Source organism: Chlorocebus sabaeus, chromosome 2 (genome assembly GCF_047675955.1).
Source record: "Chlorocebus sabaeus isolate Y175 chromosome 2, mChlSab1.0.hap1, whole genome shotgun sequence".
NCBI lineage: Eukaryota > Metazoa > Chordata > Mammalia > Primates > Cercopithecidae > Chlorocebus > Chlorocebus sabaeus.
In genome coordinates this window covers 25,060,542-25,073,489 of record NC_132905.1, presented here as the reverse complement: position 1 = coordinate 25,073,489, position 12,948 = coordinate 25,060,542, and the positions used below count along the sequence as shown (strand labels likewise).

Genomic DNA, 12,948 nt, shown 5'->3' with positions numbered 1-12,948 from the left:
TGCCAAGTTCCATTCAGTCAGAAACTGGACTAGGGCCCAGGACTCCATTTTAACAAGCCCTCCACATGTTTCTGTTGAGCAGTAAAGTTTGAGTTCTATTTCCCTAGACCAAGGAATCAGATTTATCCTGTAGCCAGTGCAGACCTAGAAGTTTCTTAGGTTGAGAGCACCTTGGTCAGTTCTGGGTTTAGAAATGTTACCCAGTGACGACACTAATGTGGCCAGGATATGCACACTCGTGTGTGCAGGAGAATTTGAAGAGTACCCACACCTGTAATCTCAGCACTTTGGGAGGCTGAGGCCAGAGGATTGCTTGAGGTCGGGAATTCAGTACCAGCCTGGGCAGCATAGCCAGACCTCAACTCTTAAAAAAAAAAAAATTAGCCAGGCATGGTGGCATATGGCTGCAGTACCAGCTGCTCAGGAGACTGAGACAGGAGGATCGCTTGAGCCCAGGAGGTTGAGGCTTCAGTGAGCCATGATTGCACCACTGCATTCCAGCCTGGGTGACAGAGCGAGACCCAGCCTTTAAAAAAAAAAATTACTTTTTTAAATCAAGAGAGATGCAAAACCTCAGTTTTAGATCCTTTTTTTTTTTGCTGACTTTTGGGTGGTTAAATTTGGGAGTTGCTTAAAAGAGAAAGGCTTTTCTTTTTCTTGCTTCATTCCTAAGGAGCTCTGAAGGGCAAAGAAAGGTTGGGGAAATAGAGCCAGCCTGAAGCAGCGCCATACCGTTCAGGTGGCAAAGAAAGGGCTCCCCCATCACGGCCACTTTGCAGGGGGTTCTCCTTTTTCCTTTCGTCAGCTGAGATTCGTTTACTGGTTTTTGAGGAGTAGGGAAGCGCAGTGTGGCTGGTGTGTTAATAGTTACGCGGGAAGCCCTGAATCAGCACTTGGGATGTTTTGGAAACTAGTATCTACTCATATGCACACCTGCTCTTGGCTCTTTGGTTGTCTATTACCTGAGCCTCAGAAACATTTTTTATAATTTATTTACAATGCAAGATGAGTTTTGACAAATGTGTATACATGTAACCTGGACCCACATAAGTTATACAATGTTTTTATCATTTTAGAAAATTCCTTTGTGTCTCTTTACAGTCAGTTCCCAGCCTCTTTCAGAATCAGGCAAGCCTTTGCCTCTATTTCTGCATTTTCTAATAAAGTCATTAGGCTCAGTTCAGAGTTCTGTAAATGCAGATGCAGGATCCAGAAAGGTCCTTCATGGATAACTGAGATGTCCCAGAAGTCATTTAGGATTTAGAGTCTCATCTGAAAAATGGACAGACCATTACCCAGCACGTAGGTCTTAAGGCTTTGGTGAGCGACATAAATGCATGTGTTTAGCACAGTGTCTGGCACATGGAGTAGAACCTGTTAAAGGAAACAGCATGTGTAACTGTGGATCCTGACTGTCATCATAAGAGGGTGGTTCCTGACTGTCATCAGAAGAGGGGGAAATTAGCTCATGTTTCTTTCTCATTTCAGGGTTATCTATAACGAAGTTATACAGACCTCCAAGTATTACATGAGAGATGTGACTGCCATTGAATCGGCCTGGCTGTTGGAGCTGGCTCCACACTTTTATCAACAAGGAACGGTAGGAATGAACAGAGCCTGTGCCCCAGCCACCTGTTAGCAGCCTCTCCATGTTTTTAAATGTACTCTTTTTCTCCAACTTAATGCCCTATGTGTGTTCCTCCTAGTGATGCATAGGTGGAAAGGCTATTACCATATCCCCAAAACATTCTGAGAAAGCACTCTAGCGTTTAATTCATAGTGAAGTGCAATTAAAAATAAATCCCCCTAACCTCATAAGAAAAAAAAAAAAGGTATCGCTTTTTCTCCTTTTGTTCTTCCAAACTATTTCTCTTTTATTTTTATTTTTATTTTTTTTTGAGACAGAGTCTCACTCTGTCGCCCAGGCTGGAGTGCAATGGCACAATCATGGCTTACTGCAACCTCCGTTTCCTGGTCAAGCGATTCTCCTGCCTTAGCCCCCGTGTAGCTGAGATTACAGGTGTGTGCCACCACGCCTGGCTCATTTCTTTCTTTCTTTCTTTTTTTTTTTTTTTTTTTTTGGTATTTTTAGTAGAGACATGGTTTCACCATGTTGGCCAGGCTGGTTTCAAACTCCTGGTCTCAAGTGATCCACCCACCTGAGCCTCCCAAAGTGCTGGGGTTACAGGTATGAGCCAGCAGGCCTGGCCTGAGCTAATTAAAAAAAATTTTTTTAGGGATGGGGTTTCACTATGTTGCCCAGGCTAGTCTCGAATACCTGGGCTCAAGTGGTCCTCCTGCCTTGGTCTCCCAAATTGCTGGGATTACAGGTGTGAGCCACCATGCCCACCAGTTCCTTTTTTACTTTTATTTATTTATTTTTGAGACAGAGTCTTGCTCTGTCATCCTGGCTGGAATGCAGTGACACAATCTCAGCTCACTGCAACCTCTGCTTCCTGGGTTCAAGTGATTCTCCTGCCTCAACCTCCCTAATAGCTGGGATTACAAGTGTGCACCACCATGCCTGGCTAATTTTTGTATTTTTAGTATAGACAAGGTTTCTCCATATTGGCCAGGCTGGTCTTGAACTCCTGACTTCAGGTGATCTGCCCGCCTGGGTCTCCCAAGGTGCTGGGATTACAGGTGTGAGCCACCATGCCCAGCTCCTTTTTAAAAAGGGTTACAGCCCTGTGCTGTTTGTTGCCTGAAAATACTTGCTTTACATATTTTGCCCAAGTTTACTGTTGTTTACAGCAGAAGGGAAAGTCTGAAACCTTTTTCTCCATGAGGGCCAGAATTGGACTACACAGTGTTTTCAAAGCGTTATTTGAATTGATTGTCACATTTAAAAATTGGGAGATTTCATATTAAACATGAATTTCTAGTTTATCTTGAAAGACATGTTTAGTCTGGTAACACTAAGCCTGAGTTCCTGCGTGGTGGCATCACGGGCTTAGGGGTGGCTGCCTGCTGTCAGTGACATCGCCAGGTGCCACAGCCCCACTTGCTTACTTGCCTGCTCCACTCTTGGAGACATTTGAATTTGTGATCCTGTAAATGGAAGAATCTCCACCATCTCTCCCACTCCAGCAAAGTCAAGGGAAATTGCCCTCTCAAAATTTTATAATATTTAATTTTTATCTAATCAAACAAAAACCATTTCACGCCTTTATAGTTCTTCACACATCCCAATTCAGATATTTCAGCTAGAAAGCACATCAGCCTGCAGGGACTGATAAAAATGCAGAGTGTTGTCTTTGCTGAATTAGGTTGATAAGAATAAACCTGGTGAAAGAAAGTCTTTTCCTTCAAAACCTCTCAGGTGGAAAGCAGCAGACTTCAGGAGTCCAAGAGAAGGGATTAGAAAGGTAAACTAGTGGTTGAAAGAGGAATGGTGCAGTGGTCAAAGTGCCTGTTCGAGTGAGAAGATGCAGACAGCCAGAGAAGGATAAGCCTGAAATTGTCTTGGATTCATTTAGACTCTTGGAAACAGAATTAGCCCAGAAGCTGAGTCATTTTCCCTTCTCAGCTCAAAATTCCAGTTTCTTTAGGTCAAACCCACAAAATTAAAGAGCAAATAGCTTCAGAAGTTTGAAGAAAATGACAAGCCCAGATTTCTGCATCTGTCTCTTCTCTCCAAATGGCTTTTTTTTTTTTTTAAGCCCATCACCTCCACTGTCATCAGAGTATTTTTAGAGAGGCTGTGACAGACCTTTCGAAATCACCTAGTGCGGCTGAGCATGGTGGCTCACGCCTGTAATCCCAGCACTTTGGGAGGCTGAGGCGGGCAGATCACATGAGGCCAGGAGTTCGAAACCAGCCTGGCCAACATGGTGAAACCCCGTCTCTACTAAAAATACAAAAATTAGCCGGGCATGGTGGCATGTGCCTGTAATCCCAGCTACTTGGGAGGCTGAGGCAGGAGAATCACTTGAACCTAGGAGGTGGAGGCTGCAGTGAGCCGAGATCATGCCACTGCACTCCAGCCTGGGCGACAGAGCGAGACTCTGTCGAAAAAAAAAGAAATCACCTAGTACAACAACCTCATTGTATAGCGATGGTCCCCAAACCACAGAGAAACTTGTGTTATTTCTTAACTGTATAGTCCAAGGGCACTTCTATTATTAACTTGTCCAAAGCAGATTGATTTCTCAGAGAGCCTCCAGATCTGCAGGGGTTGCCCATGTACGGTAGATGTTCCTTTGTTGAACACAGTGCAGTGCCTCGCAACCATCCACAACCCACAGATCATTTGCAGCTCTGTTCCTGGCACCTTTGGAGACTTTCCATCACTGCTGTTTTTCGGAATGTTGCTCTCACCCTGTGTGGAGGCCTGAAATGGTTCAGAGTCAGCTTTGTTTATATTCAACATTCTTCCCAGAAACAAGCACCAAAAATGGCCCCACAGGCACAACGGCGTCATCTCCCATCCCCAAGCTAAGGCCATGGATGTCTAACATTAGCTGTAGGGGTTATATCAGGTGATGTGTAGAGAGGAGAGAATTCAGAGAAATTCAGCAAGACCTACAGCTAGACAGGGGAAGAATGGGGTGGCCTATTCAGAGATTTGCCTTCTGGCTTTTAAATTATTTTTCCTTATTCTCAGAGATATCTTCATTATTAGGGAAAACTCCTTTAATGTGGCCTTTGCAAGAGTCTGTAGTGATCCTCCCTCAGGAGTAAGCAGATAGAAAGTCTGAGTTCTCGTAGCTCATTTAGACCTGGGTCCCGTTCGCTCTGTTGTCTCTCACGTCACACTTGGTGGTGCGCTGTGTCTCCATTTTGTCAGGGCCTGCAGTTCTCTCTGGGGGCGATGCGGCTTGATGTTGTGAGGCCGTATGGATGTGCTAAGGAGTGGGCACGCCGGCCCCAGAGCAGGCGGGGTGGGCACTCTCGTGTGAGGCTCTCACTATGTGTTAGGTGGCACGGCTCAGGGATCTCTTGGTTATTGATGATTAGTAATGGGCTGTCGGGTGTATCCCAGTTGATGAGTGGAGGGAGGTCTTTCGTTAAAAGCTTATATTCACACACCCTGCCTCAAAGGCATATTTAAGGATTTCTGCCACTTTCAGCTTTGCTTTAGAATGTAAAAAATACTTCATCTTCCAATCCTATTATCTGATGCCTATGATTATAATGTTGAGCTTCATGTTATTCATAATGGTAGAAAGTGACATTTCTGGGGGGAAAAAAAAGTGTCACTAGGAGGTGTCCTTTCTGTCTTCCCAGCAAGCTTGTACCCTCCCTGTGGGCAGAGGCCGTGTCTTTATCTCCATCCTTGAGCCAGGTACTCCATGTGTACCTGGAGTATTGAGACACTTGGTAAATTGACTTCCTTGTTCCTAAAGAGAGGATACTTTTTCTTGACTGTTGTCAGGAACTTCCTGGAGATTTGAGGTCACTTCCAGCCTGAGCCCAGTCTCCTGAGCACAGGTGTCTGGCTGCGGTGCTGTCCTCTAGACTGGGGCAGAAGGAGAGCCGTGTCTCAAAAAGAAAACCTTGTCTTGACAGCTTCTGCAGAGCCCTATATAACCAGCTTCAGCCACTGTGGCTTGGGCCTCGGGTTGCTGGCGACTGACTTAAGGTCTGCTTCTTCATTGGCCACTTGGGCTTTTTCCTTCCATGCTCTTTCATGAACAGCACTTACTGGGAAGGTGTGGACCAGATGGAAGATTTGATGTGGTCATTCATATGGGGAGTATGTTGCAGTCTGCTTTCTTTGTCTAATCAACCCCAACTGGAGTGTCTTCTCTTCTCTTGCAGCACCTGTCCCTGAAAGCCAAAAGGGCCAAGGTCCAGGACCAGTGAGAGGAGCCCACAGCTGCAGCTGCAGGGACTGCTGGTGTCCTCTCCTCCATGCTGCTGCCCCTGGCCCCAGGTGGGGTGAGCTGGCACCAGCTCCTGTAGAATGTTTGGTTGCTCTGAAGGGGGCTGCGGCCTGTTCATTAGCCCTTTCTTCCTACTGCCCACAGCATTTGCATCCTTGCTGGGATCCTGGAGGACTCTGTGCATGGGCAGACATCCTTCTGTGCTGCAGCGGGCAGAGTGGGAGTTGGCTCACTCAACACGCTCACTAACCCAGCATGCCACTTCCAGCAGGCATGCAGTCCTGGCCCAGCTCTATGGGAAACAAGGAGGAAAGTGAAGGCTGAAATACCATGTGGGGTGGACAGAGGAATGGTTTGCTGGGCTGGTTTTGCTTTCCCTGCTGGGGCCACGGCTGTGTTAACCAATGAGGTCCGCTGCCAAGTTTGTGAACAAGCATGTATCTACGAAGGAACGAAACATCGGGGATCTCTGCCGAAACCACCAAGAGGCACGTCTGATGGGCACAGGGGCTCTCAAACCCAGTGGCTTCCGTCTGTCCTCAGCCCTTGTCCCTGTTTATCTGCAGCCAGGAGATTTGCAAGGGATTGGTGATTGACAGAGAGGACTTGTGCGCTGTTTTGTGTTAGCTGAGGATTTCTGTTTCACAGGTGGGCTTAGCGTCTTCTCAGTGCAGTGCCAGGTCCTGGTGCCACACTAGCTGAGCACTCAGGAGAGTTCATCAGTTCCGATCCCACAGGGTCTCCTCTTTAGCAGGAATTCACAACAGTTTAGACGCCCTAAACTTCTGTAGCTCAGGAACATAACTGGTATATTTGTTTTTTTGTTTGTTTGCTTGGCGTCTTGCAAGAGCACGCGGGGGTGGTTCTTCCAGCAGGCACTGGTTTTGTTGCCCCAGGGCTGCTTTGCTGTGATGATGATTGCATTTCAACACATGCCAGATGCAGATTTTTTCCCCCTTACTGTTTCAATGACCTTTATTTTAAAAACACATAGCTTGAAAATTTATTTTTGTACTGATATTAGTTTGGATGTGCCACTTTTGGCACCAAATGTGTATGTCATTTTTATTTCCATTTTATAAACATGTAAATAATAGTGATAACTTGTTAATAATAGTAAACCTTTATACCTAAAGTAAATACATTCCCTCCCACAGCTGGTTCTCATGGTTTATATGTGAAGATGTTCTAATGAATTGTTTGGAGTGAGGGCCTGACATTAGCTAAGAAACTTAATGCTGTGGCATACAGCAGCTTTGGGATCTCAGGGACACAGGAAGCCCCCCAAAGCAAGATGATGTGACTGAATGACCTCAAGACCTGATTAGAGTAAACTGTGGGACATTAAAAGAAGTCCCAAAGAGGTGCTAATTCTTGCCATTTCCAATTGGGATCTCCCTGTAGAGAGGTCAGAAACATTATTTTTCAAGCTTGGCTTTAGGACTGGGGCTGATCCTACAAAGCTTATGTGGTGGTGGAAAGGGAGGTACAGGGTTCACACCCTCAGGTTGGAGACCAGAGTCCACCGGGAGCCCGGACAGTCTGGAGGGAGCACCCAGAGGCAAGCCTGTCCCTGCATGCTGCCCCTACCCCTGGGCCCCTGATGCTGAGCACATGCCTCCCCTCTGTCCCTCCACTTCTCAGAGGGCAGCGCTCCCCCAGGGACACCTCCCAGTGTTGTGTCCTGTGTTATGTCACAGTCTGCGATGGGTGGGACAGGTCCTCGCTGTCCGGAGCAACTGCGAAATCCTGGGCCCGAGGGGAGTCCCCTTTACAGTAGTGGTGAACAATAGGCTGGGACCACACAACTCGCCAGGGAGTGGGGCCCAGCCTGGGTGTGAGAGATGAGAGCTTTTGACTTTGTTTGTTGCAGATCTGTATCCCTGTTCCCATTGTCAGCCCACAGATGTGACAGCAGGGCCTAGTACCTCACAGTACTAGTAGTTCCACAGAATTAGTCCCTTTGGGGTCCACACAGGTCTTCAGATACTGCTAGTGCAATTACCCACAGCATTGCTGTGTCTTCCCTTTGGAGCAAGTGAGAGGACAGAGAGAAGCTGGCGCTGGAAAGCATGGAGGCAGTGGTGCCCTGTAGGCCCGGAGATGGCAGCTTTCTGTGTTGGTGGCTTGCAGAGCAGTTCTCTGCCACAGCTGGTTTCCCCAGGGGTTGGACATTGTTGTCATGGGGAGCCCCTGGTTCAGCCAGCGCACTGCTCAGTCCAGCCAGCAAATGTTGAGCCCTCAGGCCATGTGCATGGCACAGGAATGAGGTGGAGACGCTTGACAACAAATAACCAGATGAGTGGACCAGGATGGAGCTGGGCACGCGAGAAGGACAGGGTGGCAGGAGATGGTAGAGGTCCAGTAGGGGTTGTTAAGGCCAGGGCTGTATCTACAGAGACTGCCCCATGATAAGATGCTTTCCTGGTGAAAGGACAGACCGCTCTCATGTTCTTCCCTGGCTGTACCTCACTGCTGAGCATTTCACGTGGGCCATGAACTTGAGAGCTGCTTAGTGCCTCAGCTCCATGCTCCCATCTCCACTGTTTTGTCCTGGTGTCAGCACAGCCTGCTACCAGTGCTGCTCCAGTTTCATGGGCCAGGCCCTGCCATTCTGTCCTGGATTGTCCCCAGCACCCCAGCCCTGCCCTCAGCTCTGTTTTCCAGGGACTTGCTGGAACAGGGTGTTTCCTTGCCTGCCCTCAGCTCTGTTTGGCAGGGCCCGGCGCTGACAGCGTGTGGCTGACACATCTAGTCTGAGCAAGGACGTCTGCTGCTGACCAGACAGAGGGTTGGGTGGCTGGGGGAGGGAAGCTCAGGCCAAGGGGCCTAAATCTGGAAAACCATGAGACTCCATCCTGGAGCCACAAGCCTGGATGTCTGGCAGTGAGGCCTGGGAAGCTGTAAGTTGTAAAAGCCCCATCTCGGGTGGTTCTGATGACATGGTGGGCTTGGGAATCCTGGGGACAGGAGTTCAAGATGTGAAGACATGCAGCCTGGTGGACAGGTAGCCCCTGCCGGGGAGATCAGAGCGTCAGGTCTGAGTGAAAGCTGATAAATTGTTTCTTCACAAGTGTGCTTAAACCCCAGCCCAATCCCCCTTATGTGTTTCCCCAGAACACAGATCTGCGGGCTTGGGATTCGACCCCACGCAGGTTGTGGCAGCAGGCATCAATGTCAGCCCACTATGAATTTTCCTGAGTCCTGCAAAAATGAGTAATCTGTAGTAATGAGCATTTTATAAAGCTTAAGTTTATTTTCTATAAAAGACCATCCTTTAGTGTTATTTATTTATTTATTTATTTATTTTGAGTCAGAATCTTGCTCTGTCACCTGGTCTAGAGTGCAATGACATGATCTTGGCTCACTGCAACCTCCACCTCCCGGGTTCAAGTGATTCTCCTGCCTCAGTCTCCTGAGTAGCTGGGATTACAAGCACCTGCCACCACACCCAGCTACTTTTTGTATTTTTAGTGGAGAAGGGGTTTCACTGTGTTGTCCAGGCTGGTCTCAAACTCTGACCTCAAGTGATCCACCCGCCTTGGCCTCCCAAAGTGCTGGGATTACAGGCGTGAGCCACCGTATCCGGCCATCCTTTAGTCTTCTTGGTGCTAAGATGCTTTTAGGAAATGATGGTGATAGTAGATGGTGGTTTTATTTTTTAATGTTTTCTTTGGACTCAACAGTTGTTCATCTGTCACCCAATTAAAAACCAATTCAAAATGATGAAACAAAAACTGATGTAATCCTTAAGTCTGGGAACTACTGGGTTGTGGCTGAGTGGGCCAGGCAGGGCATCTGGCAGCATCAGCACCAAGATCATCGTTCTGGGAAGTGGATCTGAACTGCCAAGCACCCACCTGGGTTTCAAGTGAACTTTGGCAGTGCTGGGGGACATTTCTATCCCCTGGAAGAATTCGAGTTGGCAGGTCTCAGCCCCATATCCCTTCTTCACCTCAAGATAAGATCAGATACTTTCCGCTCTGCAATGATTCATCTGGATTTTCTCCTCAGCCTTCTAATTTGTGATGAAATAGGATGATGGAACTCTGGATTTCTTGTCAGTTAAATCTGTTTTTTTTTTCTTCTTTTTTTCTGAGTCATTGGAACTGGAAATAGCCAATCAAATAATTGCACCAACAGCTGGCTACTGTGGATGACCAGGTGGAGTTTGCGTGGCAGGCGGTCTGGAGAGGGCTTGTCCCTGGGTCCTCACAGTCATTGCTCCCTCCAGCAAGCAAGGATGACGCCTCTGGTGAATCCTGGCAATGTTCCCTTTTGTACTCTTGGGTGGCATTGGACTTGCTGGAACAGGGTGTCTCCTTGCCTGCTTAAGTGTGGCCAAAGAGATTCGCAGTGCAGCGTTCCCCCAGGCCCTCTGGCACACGTGGCCACCACTCCTACTTGTGAGTTCTCCTGAAGGCAATGAGCAGGCTAGGGAGGCTGGGAGGTTCACAAGGGAGAAGTGGCGCAGGTACAGGATTTAATACCCCAGGATCTCAGTAGCCAGGTGAACACCCAGCCCATGGCTTCTTGACCATGGCCTCATCAGTGGCTCCAAGTATGAATGTCTTAGCTGGGCTCTTTGCTGGCCTCAGCCTGATGGGCGGACCCATATAGGACCCAAAGGTCACCTGAGATCCTTCCTGCGTCCCCACCACTGCCATGAGCCTCTGCATGGCCCCAGACCCCAGGAGAGCAGGAGCTGGCTGATAAGGCCTTACCAGCTCACCCTCAGGCTGTTTATTTTAGCCTTTCTCTTGGTTACTTTTCTTCCCCGCAGTTTAGGCTTGTTCTGTTTTCAGGTGCGGTCTTCAGTTTGCCTGGTGTCTGCTGTCCCTGTGTTTTTTCTTTGATATTCTTTGTTTTTCCTCATGGGTGTGCCTCGCCCCTTTAACCTCCACCTCTCTGACCTCTGCATTATTTTCCTTTTTGCCGTGAAGTTTTAAAAAGAATGCAGTTGTGTTGATTTTTAATGTTCTTCAAAAGTATTTTTTCCTCGACATTTATGTTAACATCTTGGTCTTTTTTTATGCTCTGCTTGTTTAACTTATATTTTGGACATTTAGGTACAAAAAATCTTTAGTTTCGTTGTTGTGGTTCTATGAATATTTTCTTCTGTGATCTTCTTTTGTTTCTTTTTGTTTTGTTTTGATACAGAGTCTAGCTCTGTCACCCAGGCTGGAGTGCAGTGGTACAATATGGGCTCACTGCCGCCTCGGCCTCCTGGGCTCAAGTGATCCTCCCACCTCAGCTTCCCTGGTAGCTGGGACCACAGGCGTGCGCTACCACGCCTGCCTGATTTTTGTATTTTTGTAAAGACGGGGTTTCTTGGTGTTGCACAGGTTGGTCTCGAACTCCTGAGCTCTAGTGATCCACCCACCTCGGCCACCCAAAGAGCTGGGATTACAGGTGTGAGCCACTATGTCTGGCCTTTTCTGTGATTTTCATCTTCTACTTTAGTGTATTAGTTTAAAACTCAACAGTTGACTTCCCATTTTACTTTACTTCCTTTGCCCCCCCTTTTCTTCATTTCTTTTTTTTTTTTTGAGACAGAGTCTTGCTCTGTCACCCAGGCTGGGGTGCAGTGGCGTGATCTTGGCTCACTGCAAGCTCTGCCTCCCAGGTTCACACCATTCTCCTGCCTCAGCCTCCTGAGTAGCTGGGACTACAGGCACCCACCACTGTGCCCAGCTGATTTTTTGTATTTTTTAGTAATGACGGGGTTTCATCGTGGTCTCAATCTCCTGACCTTGTGATCTGCCCGCCTCGGCCTCCCAAAGTGCTGGGATTGCAGGCGTGAGCCACCGCGCCTGGCCTCTTCATTTCTTATTATGCTTAATTTGCTTTAGTGGTTGGCAAAAGGCCTACCTGTAGGTGTGGGAGCTGGGGGAAAGTATTTCAAACAAAAGATTAAATGTCAAGAATGCACAAGGAGCTCCTATAAATCACCAGTGAAAAGACAACCCCAGCAGAAAAAAATGGGCAAAGGGAATGGAAAGCAGTGTGTAGAGGCAGACCCAAAACTCTACCAAGGCACCGAAGAGATATTCAGTGTTAGTCATCAGAAAAACACACGCTAAAGCAACAATTAGACATCACTCTGCACCCATGAGATACCGACAAACTGGAAAGGTGGTGGATGGAGATGCGGCAGCCCTGTGCACAGCTGGTGTGGCAGTCCTGGAGAGCCACCTGGAACTACTTATCCAATAAAGTGTGTTCCTGCCCCACAGCCCAGAAACTCTGCTTCTAGGGGTGTGTTCCCAACAAAATTCTCACCCGGGTCCTTAGGAGACACATATAAGGATGCTTACTGGTGTGATGGATGCGGTGGGGACTAATGTCCATCCCTGGGAGGTGTGCAGGGACAACGTATTGGATAACATTGTGGATAAGTACAGAGCAGGTTCATAGAACACAGACCTGAGAAATAGCTGAGTGGAAGAATTAAGAAACTGCTGTAATCCCAGCACTTTGGGAGGCCGAGGCGGGCAGATCACAAGGTCAAGAGGTTGAGACCATTCTGGCCAACATGGTGAAACCCCGTCCCTACTAAAAATACAAAAATTAGCTGGGCTTGGTGGTGTGCACCTGTAGATCCCAGCTACTCGGGAAGCTGAGTCAGGAGAATCATTTGAATCTGGGAGGCTGAGGTTGCAGTCAGCCAAGATTGTGCCACTGCACTCCAGCCTGGTAACAGAGCTAGAGTCCGTCTCAAAAAAAAAAAGAAAAGAAAGAAAGAAACTGATGTGATAGTCCTGTTCACGGAGACTAAAACTACATGCACACAAAACCAATACAACTGCAAATGTATGTACAAATAAGATGTGCATTGGAAGCGTTGCCTGTGGGGTTGGGGGTAGGAAACAAGGATTGGCAATAAAAGAAAATGTAAAATGAAATAAAACAAGATGGGGAGAATAAGTGTTCATCTGGAAGAGATGTGGATTTTAGGACACATAGCCCTTCTTGTCTAAGGTTTTAGACCCGCTCACCAGTGGCCCCGGGAGGCAGGAGGTTGTGGAGTTGGCTTCAGGAGCCTGCCTCCCACCTCCAGGCTCATATCCTGGCAGGAACCATTTCTACCCTGGATGGAGTGAGTCGGCCAGCAACATGA

The 12,948-nt window shown here is 47.7% G+C and overlaps 1 protein-coding gene across 8 annotated transcripts in view; it reads left to right on the top strand.

Moving 5' to 3' along the window:
• DHX35 (DEAH-box helicase 35) overlaps positions 1 to 12,948 on the top strand; it is a 102,546-nt gene that overhangs the window by 71,980 nt on the left and 17,618 nt on the right. For 5 of the 8 annotated variants that reach the window (XR_012089429.1, XR_012089424.1, XR_012089423.1 and 2 more), the window contains one exon: positions 1,489 to 1,600. Coding sequence is in view for 2 of the 8 variants with exons in the window: in XM_073006614.1 (XP_072862715.1) it covers positions 1,489 to 1,600 (112 nt within the window). In the remaining 6 variants the exon portion in view is untranslated. Of the gene's footprint in view, positions 1 to 1,488; positions 1,601 to 5,763; positions 9,566 to 12,948 lie in introns of those variants that run through there. The other 3 variants (XR_012089428.1, XR_012089425.1, XM_008017430.3) reach the window with 3 other exon arrangements.